The sequence below is a fragment of the Dipodomys ordii genome, unplaced genomic scaffold (assembly GCF_000151885.1).
Source record: "Dipodomys ordii isolate 6190 unplaced genomic scaffold, Dord_2.0 Scaffold60, whole genome shotgun sequence".
Lineage (NCBI taxonomy): Eukaryota > Metazoa > Chordata > Mammalia > Rodentia > Heteromyidae > Dipodomys > Dipodomys ordii.
The window spans coordinates 817,830-845,420 of NW_012267276.1; the positions used below are offsets into that span (position 1 = coordinate 817,830).

A 27,591-nucleotide genomic window follows, 5' to 3' on the forward strand; every position below is an offset into this window, starting at 1 on the left:
ATAACCCTATTACTTAGGAGGCTAAGATCTGAGAATCACAACTCAAAGCCAGCCTAGGCAAGAAGGTCTATAAGACTCTTAGCTCCAATTAATCACCACCCCGCCTCCCCCCCCAAATAAAAAGCTGGAAGTGAATCTATGGCTCAAGTGGTAGAACTCTAGCAAAAAAGCTAAGGAACAGTGCCCAGGCCAAGTTCAAGCCCCAGTATCAGCACAAGCTAAAATAAAAATAAAAGCATGCAACTCATTCCATGTTGAAAAAGTTTTATTAGAAGAGGGTGGGTAGTGGTATGTCTAAGAAATTTGGACATTTTTTTTTAGAGAGAAAGAGGTGATCAAATTATCAGGGAATGATCCAGGTAGAAAGCAACTGCCATCTATGATTCCACAGCTGTCAGCCAATCCAACTGACCTAGTTTCTACTGTGCATCCAAAGCACTCTGTTATGAAAGCAGCAAGAAGTGACAGCATTGCCAAGCACAGATCTTTCCAGGCTGACAAAAGAGAGGAGGGGCCGTTAATTGTCCTGCTCCAAACCTCCCCACCTTAGAGGGCTGGATGAAGAGGAGAACACACAGAGACACAAAATATTGGGGGCCAATCAGACTTGCTTCAGTGAGTCCAAAAAAAATCCAGTGAAATACTGGTTCATTCTATGGTGATTCTATGGTACAGCTGGAGGCAGCCAGGATTAGTAACTCACTTTCAAAATAGAGGAAATCCTGCCAGGTTTGCGTGTGTGCATAAGTGTGTCTATATCTATAGATCTCTTATGTTGAAATACAATTCAGCTTCAAAAGAGGAGACCACTTGTAATAGCACAGAGGAACCTGTAGGACATTATGTTAAATGAAATAAGCCAGCCCTAGAAAGATAAATCTAGCACGGTGTGGTCTCATGTACATGTAGCCCTGAAAACCAAAGTCAAATACATAGAACTGGAATATAATGGTGGCTCCCAGCCTGGGAAGGAGGGAGGAAGTAGAGAACTGTAGGTAAAAGTGTGCCCAAGTCTAGAGATCCAAGGTACAACTTGAGGGCTACAGTGATAATAACACATTGTATCCTGCAAATTTACAGGGTAGATTTGTTCTGCTTTTGCGAGATGAGGAAAAGTTACTCTTTTTCTCTTCTTTCTTTCTTTCTGTCTTTCTTTTCTTTTTTTCTTTTTTGCCAATCCTGGGGCTTGAAGTCAGGGCCTGAGTACTGACCCTGAGCTGCTTTTTTGCTCAAGGCTAGCACTCTACCACTTGAGCAAGAGTGCCACTTCTGGATTTTTCTGTTTATGTGATACTGAGGAATCAAACCCAGGGTTACATGCATGCAAACACTCTATCACTAAGCCCATTCCCAGTCCCCCAAATTAACTTTCTTCTTCTGTTGTTGTTGGTCGTGGTGCCTGGGCCTAGCTCTTCAGCTCAAGGCTAGCACTCTACCACTTGAGCCACAGTGCCACTTCCAGCTTTTTCTGCTTATGTGGTGCTGAGGAATCGAACCTAGGGTCTTATGCAAGCAAGGCAAGTATTCTACCACTGAGCCACCTTCCCGGTCCCCAAATTAACTTTCTCAATGAGATTTATGGCTTTAATACAAAATTTTCCCCATAGCCTCAGCTGTTACAATGGTTGGTTCCTAGCTAATGGTTCTGGAGCCTTCAGTAGGTAGAATCTAGGAGGTAGGGACATAGTTTTTTTTTTTTTGCTTTTGGGGGGTGTCCGGTCATGGGCCTGGGCGCTGTCCCTCAGCTCTTCAGCTCAAGGCTAGTGCTCTACCACTTGAGCCACAGCGCCACTTCCGGCTTTTTTTTTCTGTTATGTGGTGCTGAGGAATCGAACCCAGGGCCTCATGCATGCAAGGCAAGCGCTCTACCACTGAGCCACCTTCCCACCCCAGAGGTAGGGATATGTTGTCCTTGGTCCTTCTTTTTTTTCCTTTGGCCCTCCCTCCCTTCTTCCCTCCTTTCTTGCTTCCTGTCCACCATGAGTGATGTTCTTCTGTTCTACATGCTTCTATGTATAATGTTCTACCAAGCACATGCAGCCAGACAGCCAGCAACCAAACCACCTGAAGCCATGAGCCAAAATAAATCCTTCTTCCCTTACACTGGTCTCCAAAGCAACCAAAATGCTATAGAAATTACTGCACTACATATATCAAAATATGTTGCAGACCTTAAATATATACACACATACATATACATACCTATACATACATACATATATGAATACACACAATAAAATAAATACAATTAAAAATATGAAATGAGGGGGGCAGATGAATGAAAGGTAGGCAAATGCAGTCATCATAGCCAATGTACATATATCAAAGCAGGCAATTGGAGGGCATGGGTGGGATTGGGAGAGATGAGGGGAGAATGATGAATGATATTGATCAAGACACATCATATTCACCGACGTGTTGCATTAAAATCCTTTGTACAACTCCTTAAATAAAAAATAAAATTTTAAATGAATATATACATATGAAAAACACTGCTGAAAATTAATAAATTGAAATATGAAATGTCTCACTCCATGGTTGGCAGATGGTCAAATGGATTACTCATTAGTTTCTAAAGACTATCCCATGACATACCAAAGAAAAGAAAGGGGAAATTCTCTTAAGTTCAAGGAGTGCTGATTTGATGTGTGTGGGTTTCTCCTCAGAGGAACTTCCTGAAGGCCTTCTGATGCCCATACCTCCAAGGCACACAGGGCACAGGATCTCTCAAATGAGGAACCTTCCAGGGAGAATCCATGCAAGAGCTGCTGGCTGGGAAGGAGGAACTAGACTTTCAAGCCTTTTGGCTTCATCTGAGCAACAAAGGAATCTTCCAGCCTGCTCAAGCAGGACTCAAAGGCAAATGGGTCAGAGCCTGGTGGATACCCAAGCTTGTGCACTGCCAGCCTTCTCTGGAACCCATCTCAATAGGTCCCAGGGGTAACATCCAGTTGTCAATGGCCATGGCACAGGAAAGCTGCCATCCAACTGTCACCTTCCAGAGCTCTCAGGCTGCTCTACAACCAGCCCAAAGGCCAGGCCTCCAGCAAAGCTGTGTGAGTCTCAGTGCCAAGTTCCCACTGACTAGTGGGGATAGAAAATATATTTCCAGGAGTGTGGAAAGTCACACTGAGGGGACAGTGAAGGAGCCAGGCCACACGGGCACAGAGGGGCCACTGCCCTTGGTATCTGCCGCATCCCCTCAAGTCATGACCTGCTCCATGGGACTGGGAGCCGTTTCTGTTTCCCGAGATGTAGGCACTTCTCAGAAGATACCACAACGGAGCCACAGGCTGCCCACAGGCCACAGACCTTTGTTCCATGCCTGTCTCCACACCATTCACAGGGGCCTCAACTTATTCCTTCTTCTGACTTAACTAGAAGTTCTTTAATTATTACTTCATGTGGTATGTGCTGTGAATATGAAAAAAATGACATAAAATGGCAAGGCTTAACCTGATTCAGTTCTAATTCCCTGGCCACATATTAAAATTCAGTTTGCTTAATAAAAAATTACATTGAAAACAATGAAGATCACTGAACAAATGGAAAGAAAGAATATCTTTGTGTGTTTGCCTGTACTGGGACTTGAACTCAGCACCTTGAGATCTTACTTGGCCTTTTCACTCAAGGCTGATGATTTACCACTTGAGACATACCTCCACTTTCAACTTTTTAGGAGTTAAATGGAAATAAGAGTGCCATGGGCTTTCCTGCCCAGGCTGACTTCAAACCTCAGTCCTCAGAGCCCAACCTCCTGAACAGCTAGGATTACAGGCCTGACCCATCAGCATCTGACAGAAAGAATATTTTAAATTAAAAAGAAAAGATCACACTTCAGACCTGTCATGGGAATGATACAGGGCCACCCCTGAGTTCTGAGGAGTGAGGGCAATGACTTCTCACTACAATCCAAAGACAAGTCTTGCAACAAGTCTTGCAAAAACAATAACAACAGTGACAACAACACGGGATAGGAAGGGACAAGCCACTAAAACGGCTTCTTTGGAGGTCCCTGTGACTCCAGGGCCACTCCTGAACACCTGACTTTCTTTTTGTCCTTGGGCATGCAGCATGGACAACTCTCTGTTGATCAGCTGCCTTCTCTACCCTCCAGCACCCACACTTCCTCCCACCCGCACCTCGCTAGTCACCCACTTCCTGTCAGCTTCCTCTGCCCAGTGGACTTCCTCAGACTCAGCTCTCCTCTTTTCTACCTTCCCCCACGGCTTCCTGGGAGATTTCATCCATGGTCCAGTTTCCTTGACTATCCTTCAGTCACTTTCTGCAGCCAAGTATGAGCCTTGGTTGATTTACACTTACCCTAAACTCAGCAAAGGGCCAATACAACCAGCTGCATGAACCAAACAGTCTTGATTGCCTCTCTGTCTCTACCACACCATGTGATCCCAAACCTAGAGGGCAGCCTGATTCATTATGGTTTTTGTGGGGGAAGAGGGGGCAGTACTGGAGAGTGAATTCAGAGCCAGGGCTGGCACTCTACCACTAAAGCCACACCTCCACTTCTAGCTTTCTGTTGCTTAATTAGAGTCTCTAATTTGTCTGCCAGCATTGGCTTCAAATTTCAAACCTAATTTCTCAGCCTCCTGAGTAGCTAGGATTATAGGCAGGAGCCACCAATGCCTAGCTTAACATGTTTTAAATCCAACCTGCTCTCCATACCTCCGCCACAATGCTACCACCTAAACTAAGCCATAATCTCCACAAAGAGCTGCCCCAGCAGGGGAGTGTGATGACTGCATCCTAAGGCCCCACTCTGGTTACCACCACAGCCATTCTCATCCTTCTGCAATGTACCCAGAATCCTCTGCTCCTCCTCAAATCCTTCAATGGTTTCCTTCCCATCACTTGGATAAAGACCTATATCCTTAGCCTAGCAAACTCTCTAGCTTCATTCTATGGCCTAATCATGCTCTCTCTCTCTCTCCCACCCCATGGCCTTTGTGCAAACTATTCCCACCCCTCCACCTCATACCCTCAGGGACCACTCTCAGCTCCCACTTAAACCTGGTGGGGGGGGAGCCCCTTGCCACTCCAGGCACTTACCTACTTGATTACACACCTGCCATGTGACCGTCTGTCCTACATCCTGTCCTCAGCTAGACTGCAGGTGTCCTGTGACTAGGGCAGGACAGTACTAGCTCACTCAAGTATTCCCTGGCATGCAACATGGCAGGCCCTAGAAAAGCTGTCCAAAGAAACAAGATGGAACCCTAAACCCCAGTATCCATTATGGATTCCTGAACAGGGGAGAAAATAAGGCACAAGAATGTATCCTCTTTTCTGGGGAGTCATCTTGACCAGTCTATGAACTGCTTCCTCCCTTGGGCTCAAAATGACTTTGGCTGACTTCTCTGGACAGAAGAGGAGGATCCTGGGCCAATCAAAATAGCAGGAGATCAGAGGACCAAGGGAGGCCAGAACAGTAGAGAAACTTTGGAAGAACATGGGCTTCTAAGCCACATTTCAACCCTTCTGTGAAATCCAAACTTGGAACCTTCTTACTGCCTTCCTTGGCTTCTAAGGAAGGGGTGCCCTATTCCTGAACACAAGATACCCCACCCCTCTATGGTGCCCACCTTTATCTTTTATTACCTCTCAATTTCAGAAACTTCCCTCCCTACTGACATCTTTCAGCTTTTAAAAACACTCAGATTGGCTAGTCCAATCTGAGTTAGCAAAGTCCAGTCTCAACAAGTCAGTTGTGTACAACAGCAGAGCCTCTAAACCCAGCTACTCAGAAGACGTAGGTAGGAAGACCAGAATCTGAGTCTAGTCCTCTGCACAAACGAAAGCCATTATTCAAAAAATAGCTAAAGCAAAAAGGGCTGCAGGTGTGGATCAAGTGGGAGAGTGCTCTTACCTAGTACACACCAGGCCTTGAGTTTAATCACCAAAACCCAAACGAAAAAAATCAGTCATTTCTCCTATTTAAAACAAATGAAATTTCCTTCTACCTGTTTCCTTGTTTCCTCTGACCTTTACAAGAGTATCAGCACTTCATAATGAACTGGAAGAAAGTTCCAGCACCCCACATTTTGAGAAATCTAGACCTACTCACAATGAAAGCCAAGTTTTCACAAGGAGAAGATAAAAACATAGTCAGCTTCTTGGAAACACAGCAGAGGCAACTAACCAGCCCAACAGATTTGCAACGCTAGGTCTGTATTTCAAGCAGGCAACCATGAGCTACTACCTGGAGATGAGCACAGGGCACCCAGTGTCAGTTCCAGGCCAACAATAACTGCCTTCTAGAATGTTCCTTCAAGGGTATCCCTGGCCCCCTAACAGATCTGTCACTAATTTTGTGCCCTCTGTGCCCGCCTCCCCTGCCCCACCCCGCCCCCACAAGGCTCCTCATGCTGTCCTTAGGAATGAACTCCCCCAGGCCTGTGTCATCAGTGTTAGCTCTGGGTCCTCTCTTCCCTTCTCTGACAGAGTAGGCAATGTGATTCTTCCTTCACATTTCTTCTCATAGCTCTCCACTGACTTGATAAACATTTACTGAGTTGTGCAAATGGAGCAGGGACCTCTGTCCACCCCACCCCAGTAAGCTTCTAGCTCACTTTTCCTCTACTCCAGTAACACCCTCAGCTCTAAGATTTCCTCAATTTTTGCCCCCTCTGAACTCTTATCACTCTGTGTGTGTGTATGTGTGTGTGTGTGTGTGTGTGTCTGTGTCTGGCTGTCTGGGCTTGTATATCAGTACAATGGGGCTTAAACACAGGACCTGTCCTTTAACTTTTTCACCCAAGGATGGTGCTCTACTACTTGAGCCACAGATCCTCTTTCAGCCTTTTGTTTATGCTGGTTAGCTGGAGGTAAGAATCTCACAGACTTTCCTGTCCAGGCTGGTTTTATACTGCAATCCTCGGATCTCAGCCTCCTAAGTAGCTAAGATTATAGGGATGAGCCACTGGAGCCTGGCTCTTACCACTTTTGCTTTTCAAAACTGTCACATCTCTTGATTTGGGGATAGATGGAGGGCAGCAAGTGCAGGAAAGCCTTTTTAACATGATTTTCTCTCCACTCTGAATTGACGTGTTAACACTAATTAAAATTAGACTCTGCACTGTACTTGTAGAAATGAGGCTCTGAATACTCAATAATCAACCAGGAAGTAAATCATGAGTCATTTATGCACCCCAGGCAGAGTTCTACAATCCCAGTAATACTGCTTCAGTAAAAGGAGATCTGAGATCTGAAAATTCACCTGCTGTTTCCTTAGCTAAAGGCAGTGCCATTTGGAAGTGTGAAGGGTATGTATTTTGCTAAATCCAGACTACCAAGTTTCTGACCATGGTTTCTCTCCACTGGACAGAGCAGGAAGACCCTCTGCCATTGTCCTCACTCGGAAGCCTCAGCATTAAGTGCATCAAGTTTATGAGTAGGTCACATTGGTCATAGGCAAGATACAGTTTCTGAACTATCAGGAGAATAAGCCTTCCTAGGAGTGATAGGGATTAAGGGTATAGCAAATGCCAAGTGCTTTAGATAGCATCTGCCTGACACCGAAGATTCTTCCCATGAAATAAAATCATATTTAATGTTGTAGAGATGGAGATGGGGGTCTCAAAGACTTTTCTGTCTGGGCTGGCCTCAAACTACAATTCTCTAGATATTAGCCTCTTGAGTAGCTAGGATTACAAGCATGAGTCATCAGGTATGAGTCCCATTTTAAGTCAAAATAAACATCAATACATAAATATGAGCCAACAGTATCTCTTTTAGAGAGAGAGGGAAAAGAGGGAAGGATAGAGAGGGAGGGAAGAAAGGTGGAAGGGAAGGAAGGGAAGAAGGGGGAAAGAGAAGAGAGAGCAAGGGAGAGAAATGAGAGAGCAAAGGAAAGGAAAAGAGGAGGGAAGGGGAGAGGGAGAGAAAGAGAGGAAGAGAGGGAGAAGGAGAGAGAAGATAGAGAGAGGAAGAGAGAGAAGGAGAGGGAGAGAGAGGGACACTCCTGCCCTGGGTTGCAATAACTCCCTGCATCTTCCAAGGTAAACCTGTCTGATACACTAGAAACCCACCTTCTCATGGTCTGGCTTCACCCTACTCCACGAGTTCCCTGCTGAGAACAGCACTCCTTTCCCTTTGTCCATCCCACATGTGAGCCAAAGAGGACATAGCACGGTCTTAGTGTTGGACCTCCATTCATGCTCCTGTCCACCAGAAACAGCACCATCTAGCTGGCTCCTGGGCCTCTCCAGCATCAATCCCTCACTCTGCAGAGTCCTCTTTGTACAACCCAGCTCTCTAGAACCTTCCCCAAAGAGGCCAAAGAATGACCCTACTGCTCCCAAGTCCCTTTGCACCTTACTCTCCCCCACCCCCCACCTCAGGCCAGGCCCTCACTCTTCTGAGCTCCTGGACCTTCTCTAAAGAGAGGCCACAGCTTCCCTACTTGCTTGGACTCTTGAAAAGAATCACTGTCAAGACAGAGAATGTGCCAGACTCACAAATGCAGATAATAATTTGGACATTCTTCTGAATGAGCTGCTGCAGGCTCTTCATTCTGACCTCCTCTTCTTTCTTTACAATCCCCTGGGAATTAAGACAGGAAATGCCACCATAGGCCACACAGGCAGGCTCTGCATCTACCTCTGGGACAACTGTCAAGTCAGAGTCCTTAAGGAATTTTAAGGACCCTGTCTCTCTCACAGTCCCGAGCACTTGGCTCTAGGACTCAGAAAATACACTCTCTCCAAAATCTGCCCATAATTCTGCATATCAACTGTTGTGTGATCCATCAAAAGGAATTTAGTAAAGACAGGCTGGCTAAGCACGGCAGGGAATGAGAGGAGAGCAGAGCCTAGCAAGGGGACTTACTCAGAGAACTCCTAAAACCACATGGAAAGATCCAGAAGCCGGTCGCCCTCTATGCAAAATCACAACAGCATCTTCAGTTAATTATACTTGATACAGATTACAAATGACTTTGTTTTTCCTAATTGTGGGAAATCATGAACTCTCTCCCTCCTTCTATTACTGTTCTCGAGCCAAAGGTTCTGCACGTTTCAAACATTTAGTGGCAAAACAATATACCAGGACATTTTACTTAGAAAGAGAATAATCTATTCGTTTTGAATGCAATTCTCATATATGGAGAAGAGAATGAGCATATCGGGCATGATGGAACAATGACCAAACGAGCTAATTACCATCTTGTCCCAAGACAAATCTACTTGTCATTGGAACAGGAGCCATTATTTCAGACTAAATAATGGCCTATATAAAAAGTAATGGCGACAAGCTGTAGCAGCCAGTGACACAGCTTCATCTTGGCCTAAACGAACAGCAATTAACAAGTGTCACACCACACACACACACACACACACACACACACACACACACACACAGAGGAGCTAAGCTAGTCACTAAATATTGACAATGCACAAATGGATTTTAATCCATCTCTTCCCTGTGGTCTTCTACCTGGGTACTGACCGAAGACACATTTATACCCAGGAAAATTTCTGCCACCTTCAGAAACAGGAGAAGGGCATCTGGGTTTCCTCTGTTCTTGAAACCCAGAAGTGGCATTTCTTTGAGAGTCCAACAATTGAACAGATGAGCAGAGGAAGAGACCTCATCCTATTATTTTGTCCCCGTTCTCTGGTTGTCATGGCCACTGGGCTAGAAACTAGATCCACAGCAAGCAGCAGCAGCAGCCATAAATGTTGAAGCTATCCATGCCTGCCTTCATGCACGGGGAGGAAGGATGCATGTGAGGTGCTGAGTGGTGTGACCTCAAGGACCATGAGCCCCCAGTTTAGAGGTGAGAGACTGGGGTACACACCTGCAGGCAAACTCCAGAGCAGAAATTTCAGGTCGCCCCAGCAACCAGTCTATATGCAATTTAGTCTGTCTGGACCCAGTAATTTTGTTTTTATTTTTTAGATCCAATTGTTTTTTTAATGTGAAATCAAGGTTACTACAGTAGGAGCAGGATGATATAGCGAACTTTCTTTTATTTCTCTGTTTTTTTGGGGGGGGGTGGAGAGAGGGCAGCTGAAACTAGAGCCTGAACTCCAAGCCTGGGCGCTATCCTTAAACTTTTTTTGCTCCAGGCTAGTACTCTGCTTCCAGCTTTTTAGTAGTCAATTGGAGATAAAGAGATTCACAGGCTTTCCTATCTTGGCTGGCTTTCAATTTCCATCCTCAGATCTCAGCCTCCTAAGTAGCTAGAATTACAGACATGAGCCACTAAAGTCTAGCTACGGTGGACTTTAAAACACATCATATTCAGAACACAGAACTCTAATACAGATACAGCTATATAACCAAATTATTGCACAAATACACATATACACACACAAGCATGTATGTGCACACACACACAACAGGAGTAGGAGGAAAACATGCTGGGAGAAGAGAGAAGTAAAACAAACCTGACTAATGTCTTCTAGGAACCTTGTAAGTGGAAGTTTCCTGCTGTGGGTCAGAGATCCATTTCCACCTCAGTATTATAGAACGCAGCAGCCAAGCATCCCACCAACCTGCCTAGTTCCTCCTAACCACTCAATATGGCCACAAGCAACATGTCAGTCATACAGTGATCTGATTTTTGTTGACACCAAAGCTCCCATCCCATGTATCCTACAAGGAGCATAATGGACAGAGTATACAGAGTGTCTTTCCTGTGTCTCCCCCACCTACTCCTCAGCCATTCCAAGCAGCTGACTTAAGTGCAAGGCATTTCCAGCATTATCTGCCCCTAGCAGCAGCTACATGCTCCCCCTAGGATGACCCCACCCAAACTGGTTATGCATTTGCAGTAATCCAAAGAACATGGCCCTTCATCTACAGACATCTAAAGGAGGTAGGTATAAACAAAATACCCACCTCTCCTCCCTTCGAAGTAATCCATTCTGTCAGAGTAGACAGAATTTGCACAATCTTCTATCAGAACTGCCATAAATGTTGATCAGTGAGATCTTCTTGCTCTGCGATCTTGGTTCCTTCCATCTAGGATAGGTTGGATGTCTCAGGGCCCAAATACTAATAAGTAAATACAGGAAGAAGGGGCCAACAAACGAATACCCCTTTACCTGACAATCTATTATTTCACTCTTCTGCAAAGTTTCTCCCACTGCACTGACATCTGAGTCCTGAGTCTCTCTGGCCTTTACTACCTCTCTCTCTCTGTGGTGACTCCTCTTATGATTCTGTAAGAAAGACTTTATGATTCTGTAAGAGGAAAATGCTTTTGCTGGGTCTTGTGAATTAGCTAAAAGTCCCCAACCTTTTTATCTGTGGCCTTCGATCTGAGGTACAGTTAACTATGTGACCACCATGGACACCAAGAAAGACCAAATTCACAAGAAGCAAGCTTGTGTGGAAAACAAACTGCCCTCATACAAGCAATATCTTCTTCCTATTACAGAAAATAAATAATGAAAACTTCAGGAGACTACCTTGTTCCTGTTCCATTCCAGTAATAAAGTAATAATTTGTCTGAAATTCCTTCTGGGACAAAGACTGAGCTAATCACCAACCAAGCCATAGCTGTGACTTGGGACTATTTTAATTACATACCTTTCTCGTTCCCTGCCCTCAATTCTCCCTATCTAACCTAAAGACAGTATCTGTACTTCTGAAAATGGCTGAAGCTATACTGAAGTGCTGGCTTCCCATATAATGAATCTCCTTTCTCTGCCCTTCAACATGTCTATTTGGCATATGGAGGCAACTGGCCAGGTCTAACAGGACCCCCGGATACTGGGACTGGATCTAAAAACCTGGTTTCAACCCTAGACAACCCCTCCCACCTCAGATCCTCACACATGCTGCTCCCTCTATGTAGAGGATCCCCAAGCTGGCCCAGTGTGGCTGTGTCAGCACCACGCCCCCTCACCCCTCCAAGATCCACTCAAGCATCCTCCTGAGGGACCATTCACACATCCTTCCAGCTGTTTCCCAGCTAGCAATGTTTATCTTCAAAGACTGCCTGCCATTTGTGACAACATGAAGAAAGAACTGAGGCTGGCTTGTTCCCTATATCCCAGCACCTAGTGCTATTATTGACCCCAACATTGACAGCCAATGAGATTTACCATCCAACTTACTAGTTGGATGTTTAGATCTCAAGTGCACCACAGCCACCTGTATGGGGTAAGGGGATTGAGCATTATAGCCAGGCTCTACCTATGACAGACTGTTTGTCCCCTACAGAGACTGTAAAAAGACAATGGAGCTGAATGATTCCTATCACCTACGACATTGTAGCTGTCACAATTTCACAGTGCAGAGTGTGACCCCTGTGTCTGTGAGGTTGGTGGTATAAACAGACCTACTGCATGTCCAGTCCCAAAAAACTAGATCCCATACACTCATGTTGCAAATAGAGCCTGAAAAGAAAGACCAGTTATTGGCTGATGTACTCAGTTCACTATGATTGTTATCTTTATTTCAGAATGGTCTTATATTAGTTTTTTTTAAAGTATATTGTGGGATGCTGAGATCTGAGGATCAAGGTTTGAAGCAAGCCTGGGCAAACAAATATGAAAGACTCATATCCAATTAACCAGTAAAAAGACAGAAGTGGAAATATGGCTCAAGTGATAAGAGCACCAGCCCTGAGCAGAAAAAGTCAAGCAAAGGTGTTAAGTCCTGAGTTCAAGCCCCAGTACTGGCACCAAAAAGAAAAGCCTATTGTTAACCCCAAGTCCCATTATGTTACAGCAGCCTCCTACGTCTCATGCTGCATCAAGAGACCACATCAGTGGGTTAGTGGCCTCTGGAAACCACCTTGTGACTCTAGTGACGCTGTCTCAGATCCCATCGCCAACAAGTGACACAGAGCAGTATGCTGAAAGACTGAGGGAGCACAAGATCAGATGAAAACAGAAGTCAGCCTCAGACCACTGAAACATCATACTGAAACTCAAATAAACCCCACAATGTAGCACCAAGACACATGTGGTATGACATGAATCTCAGAACCAGACACATGTCTGGGAGATATGAATTTCCCTCCACTAGTCACTGTTTCCTGGTACATTTACATGCCAGAAGCATGTGACTCTGGCACATCCCCATGATAGGAAAGGAAGGAGGCTCCAGGAGAAGGTGGCATCTGGTGGGGAAAGTCAGACCACCTTGAGCGAGGGGCAGAGCCCCACCAGTTGGCCTGCAGGCCCGTTAGCTGGTAATACCATGCCGGCGCCACAAGACGGGAGAGGCCCTCCAGCCTGAGAGGAAGAGGGAAAGACAACCTTGCTCCAGAGTCAGCTCCAGCCTGAATGACATGTGGGAAGAGGCCCTTGCCACAGCTGTCACAGCTCCACTCTACCTTCTACCCTCCATCCGAAGCACCTGGATGTGTAGCTGACACCCAAACCCACTCACTCACCTATGTCCACTTGAGCACACGCTCTGCCGACCTGTCTCACTAGGTCCTAATCTCAATGCTCACCTTCTTAACGAAGTCTGGGATGAGTTTTTGGTGGTCTAAGGAGGAACAGCAATCTAATTCCAAGATGTAGTCTTCATTGTGAAGATCAGTTTTCTGAGATCTGAAGAGAGAAAACACACAAGGATTGAAATTGTCCACAATTTTCTTAAAAAAGGAATCACTGGATATTAGACAAAACCCCAAAATCTGTTCTGAAAGTAGATGTTAAAAGCAACACTGCTGAAAAATCATTTATGAGAGAGAATGCGAAGAGGTCATCAAATGACCTCTAAGAAGGCTGAATATGATGGCACATGCCTGTAATCTCAGTACTCTCGAGGCTGAGGCAGGAGGATTGAGAGTTTGAGGCCAGACTGGACTACATACAAAGATCCTATTAAGGGGAGGAGGTGAAGGGGAGAGGGAGAAGGAAGAAACAGGAGATGGGGTAGAAGAAGTGGAAGGGAAGGAAGGTGGAAAGAAGGGAAGGCAGAAGTGAGAGGGAGAGAGGGAGAGAAAAGAGGAGAGAAAAGAGGAGAAACGGGGAAGGATAGAAGGGAAGGGAGACGGGAGAAGAGTTTCCAAGACATCTGATCTTCATGTAAAATACATCATTATAGAATTATAGGCTTAGGACAATATGGCTCACACAGAACACACATATACAACACTCACTTCAGTAACATATTTTCCATTGACAGACACAGGCAAAGAACTAGCAGCATACTGTCTCTCTCTCTCTCTCTCTCTCTCTCTCTCTCTCTCTCTCTCTCTCTCACACACACACACACACACACACACACACACTCTCACACACACAAGCCGTTAACAACAGTTATGTCTGGGAATAGGGAGGGCCTGAGGAAACCAGGGCTGGTATGGAGAATGATTATGACTGACTTTAGTTGTACTCTCCAATTTTATTCACTATTTAATGAATAGAATATATTCATCTATCACAATTCAAAGATTCATTTTTTCAAAGACTTTAAAACGACTCGTCCCTTTTTAAAGATCTTGCCATCTGGCACGATAGATCCAAATTAAAGAAGTTTCACAGAAGCTCAGAGCAACTGAAAGCAGAAGTTCTGGGGAAAGAGGCTGGAACGAAAGGTGACAGGTTGAAGGAAGGCCCTGCCCAGCCCGGCCACCTGCAGCAGTGGGCTGCTCCCCAAGTTCCCTCTGTCCAGACATGCTTGTGATATGGCAATCCCCAAAGGGAAAAACCACCCATCACATCATCCCTTTACATTCTAAAGTGTAAAAATTCTTTTGTCGCTTTCTCTGTGTGACGTTAAGGTAGGACTGGGGAACTTCTAGAGGCCACGTGATGTTGGGAATTGAAGGGGATTCCTTGGCCCAACCTGGCCTAGGGAATAAGACCCAAGTAGAAATCAAGGGAATGTGCTTAAGTGTGGCTACTTGTGAGGAGCAGACATTAAAGTACAGGCTCACTCCTCACACACAGCCCTTCCATGAAGGGCCGAGGTATGTGGGGAAACTCCTGGCCCCTTATGAACTCACAAAGGGGGCCCTGACCAGGCCAGGCCATCTTGCAAGTGGATTTCATACCATACCCCGAGATACACACGTCATCTTACCCTGGTTTCTAAACGCATATTTGTCATAATACTTTAAAAATGAATTTCTATGATTCTTATGTAGCGTTAAAAGCAATTTATGATATCATTAACCAGCTGGGTAAGATTTACATGAAATTTGAAAGTGAAAAAAAAATTAAAGAGGATTTGGTTTTCCCAGGTGTGACACTGTGGTTCGGTAAGCAAACTTCAATAGCTTATTTTAATTTTCTTTTTCCCTTTTACATATCCTTTCTGGGGTAGCGTAATGAGGCACATATGTTTGAAATGCAAAAGAATAAATTGATTTCAAGCCAGTCAACCTGGATTAAATGAATCTTAACAGAATAAAACAAACTCTGTACCTCAGCCACTATCTTAACACTTGGTCAGAGATGAGATTCATATTCTCAGTCCTCCCCATAAAAACAACAGAAGATCCAGACTTTCAAAAGAGAAGACCTGATAAGACATACTGTCATAGGTATTACAGGGGTCTTAAAAAGCAATGAAAGGGGTAAGGGAATGGAGTTTCTAAAATGTAAAATCCTACCCCAGGTGCTGGTTGCCATTTCCAGCAGAAAAGTCCAGGAGAGTCCATCTCCAGTTAACCAGTAAAATTCTTGGCTGGAGGCATGGCTCAAATGGTAGAGCGTCAGATAAACAAGCAAGCAGAACAAGTCTGAGGCCCTGAGTTCAAACCCTGGTACACACACACACACACACACAAAATCCCAGCTCTCTATCACGTGGAAACTAATATCAGGCTATCCAAGGTTACTTATAAATAGCCAATGCAGTTTTAAGTGATTCAGACTGGAAAAACTGTAATTATTTAAGACAAATGAACACTAGCGACTCAATGAAACACTCCTAAGATGAGTGAAGTGGAGTCTATAAACAATCCACAGCTCACACTCAAAAGGAATCATAAAGAATTAGCACAGAATCTAGTAAGTACCCTTTTGGTTCTGGAACAAGAAATTCTGTAACAAGAATGGCAGCTCTGGTTCACTTCACCCAATAATTAACTCAGCTACATCTGAACGAAAGGAAGACAAAGGACTGACAAGAAAAGGCATTAGGACTTTTCAAGATGAACCGTGAAGAAAATTACCTTTGCCTACTGTTTCTTGGATCTTAAACCCACGGTGAATTGAGGAAATACAGGAACAGTGGAAAAGCCTTTAAGAGTTGACTCCCCAGCCTCCACAGGTTTTGGGGCAAGACCTGTGGCTCACTTGAACTCAGTAAATATAGCCAAGATAGTAGGAACATCCTGTAATTGTATTAGGCTCTAAAAGACTCTATCCTGCAGGCTGGAGCTAGAGATCCCTCACTGGCTTGAAGGACACTGTCATGACATTGAGTGTCCTATGGCAAAGAAATGTGGACAGCCCCTGACCAACAGCTGGAAGAGAGCAGTCCTCTGAGTGCAAGAGATAAGTTCTGCCAACACCTGAGGGAGTTCGGAGGTAACTTTTACCCAGCTGAATTTCTGATGAGACCACAGCCCCAGCCAACACCAACACTACAGCCTGTTGGGATCCTGAACAGCGAAGCCAGATAAACTACAGGTATCTCAAGGGAATAAATACATGTTCTTCTGAGCTGCTACATTTGTCACAACATATTACAGAGCATAAAAAGCTACTTCAGGCTGGGAATGTGGCTCAGTGGTGGAGTGCTTGCCTAGCATTCATGAGGCCCTAGGTTGGATTCCTCAGTACCACATAACCAGAAAAGGCTGGAAATGGTGCTGTGGTGCTGTGGTACAGTGCTAGAGAAAAAGAAGTCTAGGGACAGTGCCCAGGTCCTGTGTTCAAACCTCAGGACTGGCAAAAAAAAAAAAAAAAAAGCTACTTCAGTTCCAAGGATGAAGAAGACAAAGGAGCTTTGTATTCAGAATAGGCCTCTCATTGGTTGACAAATGGATACTCACACCCACATGATCCAGTCAAACCTGAGAGCAGCCTCTTTCAGCAACAAATGTTCTGCATCCCCAGCAACTACCTTGGGAGAGAGAAGTCAATGTCTCCCAGTGGGGCCACCATGGGCCAGCGCCTGGCTACCCAAAGGCCTTCAACACAAGAGACCAGATACTATCTAGTCATTCTAGAGGAGATGTATTAAAATGCAACCCCCTAATAAACAAGCACAGGCCACCCCCCTGCAGGGGAGGGGAAATACCAGTTATGTGTCACAAAAGGCCATGTGAGTGCCCAGTCCTGAAGAATGGACCTGGGAAACCACCGAACATCCCCTGGACCAAGGGACAAAAACTACCAGACAGAGAAATATGTGCTGAAATTATAACAAAAACGTCAAGGTACCACTGGACATACCTATAATCCTTACTTGGAAGATATTGTTAGGACTGAAGTTCAAGACCAGCCCAGGCAGAAAAATGTTCATGGGACTCCTTCTCAATGGAAAGCTGCTTCTAGCTCAAAAGTAACCAACAAAACTCAGGGCTGGATGTGTGGATCGGTAGTGAGAGCACTCATTTAGGAAGTACGAAATGCTGGATTCAAAACTCAGTAATGTTCATAAAAAAGAAACAAAGAAAAGGAATGACTCTCTGAAAAGAGCAGGGCTGATGGTAAATTATGAATTACATGCCTTCATAATTTTTTTGGAGGGGGGGGTCCGGTCATGGAGCCTGAACTCTGGGCCTGGGCGCTGTCCCTCAGCTCTTCAGCTCAAGGCTAGCGCCCTACCACTTGAGCCACAGCGCCACTTCTGGCTTTTTTCTTTTTTCTTACGTGGTGCTGAGGAATCGAACCCAGGGCCTCAGGCATGCAAGGCAAGCGCTCTACCACTAAGCCACCTTCCCAGCCCCATGTCTTCATAATTTTTTAAAAACATTTTTATTATCTTTAAGTAGTTGTAAGCTAGAGTTGCCATTCAACAAAGCAGTTTATGAATACAGTGCATCTCGATCAATGTCACTCCTTTCTACAGTTCTACCCCTCCCAACCCCCCTTTCCCTCACTTTAATTTTTGTAGGATATACTCCAATATTTTGCCATTTAATAAAGCAGTTTATATACAATACATCTTTATCTGTGACATCCCTTCAACATTTTCACCCCTTTTCAACCCACCCCTTCCCTTATTTTTCCAATTTCCCTGGTATATATAATGAATTCTTGACTGTATTTTCCCCACCTCCCCTAATCATTCGTCTACACTTCTCCCCTTGGGCCCACCCCCACTCTTGCAAGTACCCATTTCCTGGTATATTAAGTGAAGTAAGCCAGGTCCAGAAAAACAACAGTTGCATGTTTTCCCTCATTTGTAGTAGCCAGAATGTGCCTATAAATCTGTTAAGTAAACACACTGGGTGGTATGTAAGCAGTTACAAGTGAATTAACTAAAGTATAATAGAATCTATGGAGAGCTCAAATAGTATTATTCTTTTAAAAGATTTTTTTATAACACCAGTACTGAATTCAGGGCCTGGGTATTTCCTGCCTGGGCTGGCTTCAAACCACAGTCCTCAGATCTTGGCCTCTTGAGAAGGCATAATTATAGGCGTGATCCACCGGCACCTAGCTGTCTTCATTATTCTCAATCCCTAACTGTACACATTTCCCTAGATTTAAGAGCTAAAGGCTGTGAATTCTAGAGCTAACTAGATGTGCTTGCTCCATATTCCAGCTGGGAGCCTTGGGGAAATTTACTTGAATTCTCAACTTCAGTGTCTTTTACTATCAGAGGAATCCATGGGAACCAGATAATGTAAACCTTACAGGCCACAGTGCAAACATGGGAAGTTCTGAAGGGCCCTGAACACAGACTAGGCATGATCTGATTTATTTTAAAAAAGGATCCATCTGGCTGCAGAGGGCAGCTATGAGACAACCTCAATGAGCCAGTGAGGAGATGCCAGTGACTCAAGTGGACTGTTAACTGTGTAGCTCCCAGTGGTAAGAGATGGATTCTGACTTATTTCAAGGAAGAATCTTCACCGTTTTCATGTGGACAGGTTGTAGGATATGAAAGCAAGTGATGATAATGCCAAGGATTGTTGCCCTAGCAACTGAGAGAACAGATGAATTTGCCACAGTTATGATGGGGAAGATGGACAATTAGATTGATTGAATTTGATAGAACAGCAGACATGAGGGTGGAGGAGTCTGGTAGAGAGCTGAGAATGTATTCAAGTTTGGACTTTAGGAGAAATGTCTAGAGATGTAAATCTAAAAGTCATCAGTATCCCAATGATATTTAAAGTGTGAGACTAAGTGGTATCTCCACTAGTGAGGAAGGAAAGGCGTCAAGGACTGAGACTGGAGACCTTCTCCCATGGAAAGGTTAGGAAGAAAGAAGAAAAAACAGCAAAGGCAACAAAGATGGAATCACCAGAGTAGAAGGGGGAAAAAAGCTATGATCTATTATTCTAGAAATCAATTTCAGGAAGTATGTCACAGAGAAGGCTATGAGTTAGTCTGTCAAATTGCTTTCATGAACAAATTTACAATTTTCTCTTCAGTTTACATACTGTGCTAGTGTTTGTTGATGTGATAAAATACCTGAAAGTAAACAATTTAAAAAGAGGGAAGATTTATTTGTCAACAGATTCAGAGGTTTTAGCCCATGGTTACTTGGTTCCATTGTTTCTGGGCCATAATGAGACAGAAGAACATAATGGTATGGTAGAGCAAAGCTGCCCACCTCATGGTGGACAGGAAATAGAGTTCCAGAAAGGAAGGGACCAGGGGCAAGCTACACCCTTTCAAGACACCCACCCCCGCCCCTACCAGCAGCCTACTAGGCTTCAACTCCCATTTCTGTCACCTCCTGATAATGCCAGTATTCCACAAATTATTAATCACTCAAAGGTGAATCTACTGATTAAGATGGAGCACTTGTGTTCCAATTACTTTCCCCAAACTCTCTCAGCTGCCAACCAAGACTTCTACACATGAGCCTTTGGGGCCATTCTGTCTCAAATCATATACTTATCCTCTTGAAATTTAAAAAGAGACCCATTCTACAGAAACAGGTACGAAGAAATATGTTTACCATTAATGTATGATTATCCTGTTAAACTGTCAAGTTAATATGTCAGTGTGGTTTAGAATAGCTGGGGGTCCTTGAAAAATCAAATTGTCATGGTGCTACTGGGATATTTTTCAGATATAACCTTGGAGGAGTCAGTCACTGGTGGCTTACATCTGCAATTTTAGCTGGAGGCTAAGATCTGAGGATCACAATTTGAAGCCAACCTAGGCAGATATATCTGTGGGACCGTTATCTTGGCTTAGCCTTGAGCTAAAAAAGGCAAGTGAGAGCACACAGCTTCTGAATTCATGCCTCAGTACTGGCACAAAAAATAAATAACCTTGGGAAAACTTGAAGAGCTCTGACCCACCTTACATCATATCCTCCAAGGCAATGAAGAGTTGAGGGGAATTTAGCCCAAGACATTCCAAAAGGATTTTTCTCAAAGCAAGGAGGAACAGAAGGATGAGATGTGCTATGTTGATCACCAAGAATAAAGACAAAATGAATCAAATTCTTAAAAGTGGAGCTACATGGTATTAGCAAGGCTGAACGGCACAGTGGTTCTGAGTACTAGAAGCCACAGCAGCTAACAGGGAGCTGGCTAAGTCTCAAAAGCCACCAGTATGCAATAAGTAAATGCAGACTGGCACTTTGGGATGGAAAAAAGAAACAAATAGAAAAAAGGTGAAATCCAAATAAAATCTGAACCGGGTGTCTGTGGCTCATGCCTGCAATCCTAACTACTCAGGAGGCTAAGATCTGAGGATCGTGATTGGAAGCCAGCAAGAAAGTATATAACACTCTCATCTACAATGAACTATTTAGAAAAGGCTGGAAGTGGTGCTGTGGTGCAAGTGCATATTATTTTTAAATAATAAACATGTGATAGATCACACTTCAACACATAAGGCCATTAGAACACTTCAAAGACCAGAGTATTAACAACTCTTCATTTTCTAGAACACTTAGGCATAGCTTAAATTTCAGTTATAAAAAAAGAATGTGCAGATGGGCACCCGTGGCTCATGCCTGTAATCCTACTCAGGAGGCTGAGATTTAAGGATTGTGGTCCAAAGCCAGCCCTATCAGGAAAGTCTGTGAGACTCTTATCTCCAATGAACAATCAAAAAGCCAGAAGAAGAAGTAAGGGGTTCAAGCGGTAAAGCACTAGCCTTGAGCAAAAAGCTCAGGAACAGGGCGCAGGCCCTGAGTGTAAGCCCAAGGACCAACAGGGAGTGTGGAGAGAGAGAGAAGGTAGAGAGGGAAGGGAAGAGTGGGAAAGGGAGAAGAGGAAGGAAGAGGGAAGAAGAAGGAATATGCAGTTCATCAATAAGGTTAGTTCTGCTTTATTTAGAAATAATCGTAACAAAGAGCAGCAAACATAAATTTAGATTACTAGGAACTTCTCCAACTAGAAAACACTTATTAAATGTCAGTTAACAGAAACAAATTCTTTATCTCTAGGATCAGGAAGAAATCTTAAGACATTTTTTTCCCTTTCAAAATAATACCAGATTCATAGAATAACCAGAATGAGTTTTTGTTTTTTAAGAAATACTGGGGCTATATGTATTCAAATGTTTTTTTTCTTTCATGCGATTGTTTCTAACATATTTATAAGATGATTTCTTTGTTGCTTTGTATGTCCCTCCCCCACATATAACCCCTGCTATCACTGTATTTCATGTCGGTATAATTTGTGGAGGGGAAGGGGGAAAACAATTCGTTTCAATAGGGATACAGGTGGACCCATTGCAACAATGAGATGTACAAGTAGTTATGTCGAAAACGAACTTTGGTGGGGGGGGGGGGCGGGGGGGAGGATGGGAAGGGGAAACAAAGGAGGAGGCAACAATGCTTGATAAGAAATGTACTCATTATCTTGCCCATGTAATTGTAACCCCTCTGTACAGTATTTTCACAAATAAAATAAAATAAAATTTTTTAAAAAAGAAATGTACTCATTATCTTGCCCATGTAATTGTAACCCCTCTGTACAGTATTTTCACAAATAAAATAAAATAAAATTTTTTAAAAAAGAAATGTACTCATTATCTTGCCCATGTAATTGTAACCCCTCTGTACAGTATTTTCACAATAAAAAATAAATACTAGGGCTGGGCACTAGTGGCTCATGCCTGTAATTCTAGATACTTGGGAAGCTGAGATCTAAGAACTGCAGTTCAAAGCCAGTCCAGATGGAGACTCTTGTCACCAATTAACCAGACAACCAAAGTGGAGTTGTGGCTCAAAGTGGTAGAGTGCAAAAAAGATCAGGGACAGTGTCTAGGCCCTGAGTTCAAGCCTCAGGACGAATAACAAAAAGGAAATACTAGGGCCAGAAATGAACAACAGATCTGAAAAGACTTATCAATAAGAGAAAGAAGACTCTATCTATTTCCACTAACTTGTTTATAATTAATAAAACCGAAGATCTATTTATTAATTTATCCATCTATCACCAGCTTCACCACAGAAGGAACAGAGGGCATTGAGGGAACAGAAAGCATTCACTAGATTCTCTCCTCAAGAAAAGCATAGTTGGAGGGCTGGGAAGGTGGCTGGGAAAGCGCTTGCTTTGCATGCATGAGGCCCTGGGTTCGATTCCTCAGCACCACATAAAGCAGAAAAATAAAAAAGCCGGAAGTGGCGCTGTGGCTCAAGAGGTAGAGTGCTAGCCTTGAGTTGAAGAGCTGAGGGACAGCGCCCAGGCCCAGAGTGAAGGTCCCATGACCAGACCCCCCCCCTCAAAAAAAAAGAAAAGCATAGTTGGAGCTGGGCGCCAGTGGCTCATATCTGTAATCCTAGCTACTCAGGAGGCTGAGATATGAGGAGTCTGGTTCAAAGCCAGCCTGGGCAGGAAAGTCCATGAGACTCTTATCTCTAACTACCACAACTGGAAGCAGTGCTGTAGCTCAAGTGGTAGGGCACTCACTTTGTGTTGAAGAGTTGAGGGACAGTGCCCAGGCCCAGAGTTCAAGCCTTACAACCAACAGAAAAAGAAGAAAGAAAGAAAAGAAAGAAGGAAGGAAGGAAGGAAAAAAAGCATAGTTGGAAGGGAAGATAAACCATAAGAACACAAGTACTATACTGTGAGAGTTCAATTATTTCCAGGGCCAGAGATCAGGAAAAGGAACATATGACTTAAGTCATTAAGGCTATGTAGAAATTAGTCATGGGACAATGAATTAAAGGGCACCGTAGAAACTGAGAACAGAAATTTATTAAAGGAGACTAAGCATGAGCTCTAATATGGAAATAATGAATAGGTCAATTTAGCAAAAGGTTCATGAAGATAGGGGTTACTTGTTACCCAGTGGGATCAGTCAGCAATCATGAACTAATGGAGGAATGAGTGCATTATTTCACTATTAGAATGAATATGTGGTGGAAGACTCTCTGGTGCTAGATCAGAGGTTGTAAAGGACAAATCTCCATTCTGACAAAGGTGAGAGACAGGTGGTGCTGGACAGCAGATGCTAACACAAAGCATGCAAGACTTGTGTATGACACAGGAAGGAAGAGTATTTTAGGGGAGCAGAAGTGAGAATTTAGTTAAGATCTTTTGTAGAGCTAATGGAAGGGTAGGAAAGATTTTAGGTGTTTGTTGTCCCTGCAACTGGTGGTGATTGTGAGGAATGAAGTAAACTATTGCTTCTGAAGATGCTATCAGAACAACAGGAAAAGGATTTATCAAAATTTGTATAATCAGCTGGGTGCCAGTGGCTCACGCCTGTAATCCTAGCTACTCAGGAGGCTGAGATCTGAGGATCGCAGTTCAAAGGCAGCTCAGACAAGAAACTCTGTGAGACCTTATCTCCAATAAATCACTCAGAAAACCAGAAATGGTGCTATGGCTCAAGTGGTAAAGCTCTTGCCTTGAGCTGAATAGCTGAGGGACAGTGCCCAGGCCCTGAGTTTAAGCCCGGCAAAAAATAAAAAATTGTATAATCCTGTGCAAAATAAACCTTATCTGCAAAAATGAGAATTAAAATTTCCCCTTATAGTGAAGATTAAAAAATACTTGAAGCCAAGCACAGGGGCTCAAGCTTGTAATACTAGAATAAGAGGCAGTGATTGGTGGATCATGGTTCAACACAAACCCAAAGAAAGTTCACAAGGTTCATGGGTGCCTTGGTTCATGTCTATAATCCTAGATACTCAGGAGGTTGAGATCTAAGGATCACTGTTTGAAACCAGCCTTGGACAGGAAACTTTGTGAGACTCTTACCTCCAACTAGCTAGCAAAAAGCTAGAAGTGTTTCAAGTGGTGGAGTGCTTGCCTTGAGCAAAAAAGCTCAAGGACAATGCCCAGGCCCTGAGTTCAAGCTCCAGTTCTGGCACAAAAAAAGGAAGTTCACAAAGTTTCTATCTCAACCAATGGCTGGGCATGGTGACACACACACCGGGCATGGTGACACCCAAGCCGCAGAAAAGCACATGGCTGGATGCAGGGGTGCACATCTGTTATCCCAGAGACAAAGGGAAGGACAAAGGGAAGATCAAAGTCCAGACTGGCCCAGGAATAAAGCAACACTCTATCGTGAAAACAGCCAATTCAAAAAAGTTCTCCTAGAGTGGCTCAGTGGTAGAGTGCCTGGTTAGCAAGCACAAAGAGCCGAGTTCAAACTCCATAAAAAAAAAAAAAAGAAAGAAAAAAGAGATATTTCAGTGGATATGGTAGTGAACCCTATAATCCCAATGCTTAGAAAAAGGACCAAGCAAGGCCAGCCTGAGCAACATAGCAAGATAGAATTTTTTTAAAGAAAGAGAGGGGCGGAAGGGAGGAAGGGAGGAAGGGAGGAAGGAAGGAAGGAAGGAAGGAAGGAAGGAAGGAAGGAAGGATGGATGGAAGGAAGGAAGGAAGGAAGAAAAGAAAGAAAGAAACTGGACCACTGGTGGCTCATGCCTGTAATCCTGGCTATTCAGGAGGCTGAGATCTGAGGATTGTGGTGCAAAGCCAGAAAAGTCCATTAGACTCTCATCTCCAATAAACCACCAGAAAACCAGAAGTGATGTTCTGGCTCAAGAGGTAGAGTGCTCGCCTTGAGCTGAAGAGCTCAGGGACAGCGCCCAGGCCCAGAGTACAAGCCCCATGACCAACAAAAAATAAATAAATAAACAAATAAATAAAATGAGATAAAAGAATCGAGCAAATTCCAGTGCATTTTTTCTTTTTACTGTGAAAATACTGTACAAAGGGGTTACAATTACATGGGCAAGATAGTGAGTACATTTCTTATCAAACATTGTAGCCTCCTCCTTTGTTTCCCCTTCCCATCCTCCCCCCCACCCCCCACCACCCCCCCCCTCCCCACTCAATCCTCCCCCCCCCCACCAAAGTTGTAAAGTTCGTTTTCAACCGAAGAATTTGACTACAGAGTTCAGAGGAACTGAGGGAGAAAACAAGAAGAATAAACCTCTTCTTTGAGTCACTGTCTTTTCTTCTAATTTTTTTCCCCTTCCCCTTTCACCAACAGACATTTGTCACTTTTTTGAAAAGGTTTTAGCATCTATCGAAACATTCTGGAAATGACACAGCAAGATGTGCCAACAATACTGTCACCACAGTACTCTCAAAATGCTGTGTACAACTGGGCGCCTGTCACCAGAGGTGTCTAACATCCTATAGTGTTACTTGTTCTAGAAAAATCTGCCACATCCTGTCTTGGGGCTTACAGTTATGGGCTGGTTCCTGGTAGATAAACCCTGTAACTGTTCACTACAAGGAGTTCACCGTTGACCTTAGAAGGTCAAGAGAAAGACACTGTGATCGGAGTGTTCCCTGTAGTAATATAGTTGGGAAAGGATGTCAGCTCCAGTAAGCTATGCTATAGGAAAGAGGCAAGCAGCCTGGGGAAGGGGGCTGGGGACCAGTCCTGCTCTCCAAATCCCACAGGCACCATCTCTATTCTGAGATAGGAAGAAACTAATGCTAATAATATATAACGAAATGGTACTAACTCCTTGGAACAACTAACATATAGTTTAACAAAATGAATACCAAAAAACTGAAATATGTGTTGTCAGGAGATGGAGCAGTCAAGGGGAGTAAGGGAAGACAAATGGAAAGAGGAAAGGTGAGCAAATACAGTCACAATAGTCAATGTACATATGAAAAAAATGGAACCAGGTAATTTAAGGGGATAGGTGGGGTTGGGAGAGATGAGAACGATGAAAGACGTGACTATTGATCAAGATTATTGTGTTCAACTGGGCATTGGTAGCTCGCGCCTAAAATCCTTGCTATTCAGGAGGCTGAGAACTCAAAAATACAGTTTAAAGCCAGCCAGAACAGGAAAATCCATGAGATTCATCTCCAATTGACCACCCAAAAACAAAAGAGGGAAGTGGATTTGTGGCTCCAGGGGTAGAGTGCTAGCCTTGAGTGAAAAAGCTAAGGGACAGCACCCAGGCTCCAAGCACAAGCCCCAGTACAAGGAGGCTGGGGGTAGAGAACGAGAGTAGAAAACCTTGATTTCAACAAATAATAACCACCAAACAACTATCATAAGGACATTGTGGGAATCAATTATAATGTTCAACACATGCAGGCATGAAGCAAGACGCTCTCAGACACTCACAAACAGGTGTTTATGAATATGAGTTCCTAATTTGGTTTTGAAAGTCTTTGTAGCCATTTTAAGTTTCAACTTGTGGTCGATGAATAGGCAGCAAATGAAAGATGCACTTCACTAAATCATATTTATAGCATTTGCTCTTTGCAAAATGGTTCCATCTTTCAACCATTTAAAATATTACAGAAAACAGTTGGCTAGACTGGAGAAATAGTCATTAGAACAAACTCTCACGAACATTTAAATCACTAATAATATCTTTATAGGCATCTCAAAGTTCTTTCTCACCTGTTTCTGCATTCGTATCTAAAAACATAAAATTTAATTAGTCCCAGTCATTTCCAGAACCCAGCACTGTTAATGCTCTTCACACATCCTTTAGCTAAAAAAATACTGAGTTACCTTTCTTGACAAAGAGAAGACAGATATATAAAAAGACAAGATCTATAAAAAGATGTAAACATATAAATGTAAAAATCTAACACACTTTTATAATTTTTTGTTGGTGGTGGTTGTGGGGCCTGAATTCTGGGCCTGAGCGCTGTCCCTCAGCTCTTCAGCTCAAGGCTAGTGCTCTACCACTTGAGCCACAGTGCCACTTACGGCTTTTTCTGCTTATGTGGTGCTGAGGAATCGAACCTGGGGCCTCATGCATGTAAGGCAAGCACTCTACCACTGAGCCACCTTCTCAGCCCTACTTTAATAATTTATAACTAAGTTACCAATACTATGTAGGAATGCCCCTCACAATCATACTTCAAGTACCTCTATGGTCTCCCTTCAATGCTAAGTCTTCTTAAAGTCCATTTTCTTTTCTTTTTTTATAATTTATTTTATTTTATTTGTGAACATACTGTACAGAGGGGTTACAATTACATGGGCAGGATAATGCGTTCATTTCTTACCAAGCATTGCAGCCTCCTCCTTTGTTTATCCTTTACATCCCTTCCCAGCCTCTGCCCTCCCCCCCAGTCCCAATCCTCCCCCCACCACCAACATTGTAAAGCTC

The 27,591-nt window shown here is 43.7% G+C and overlaps 1 protein-coding gene across 6 annotated transcripts in view; it reads right to left on the minus strand.

The window, feature by feature from the left end:
- Rftn1 (raftlin, lipid raft linker 1) overlaps positions 1–27,591 on the minus strand; it is a 220,469-nt gene that overhangs the window by 79,802 nt on the left and 113,076 nt on the right. For all 6 annotated transcript variants that reach the window (XM_013022176.1, XM_013022172.1, XM_013022171.1 and 3 more), the window contains exon 4: positions 13,433–13,532. In XM_013022176.1, coding sequence (XP_012877630.1) covers positions 13,433–13,532 — 100 coding nt within the window. The remainder of the gene's footprint in view (positions 1–13,432; positions 13,533–27,591) is intronic.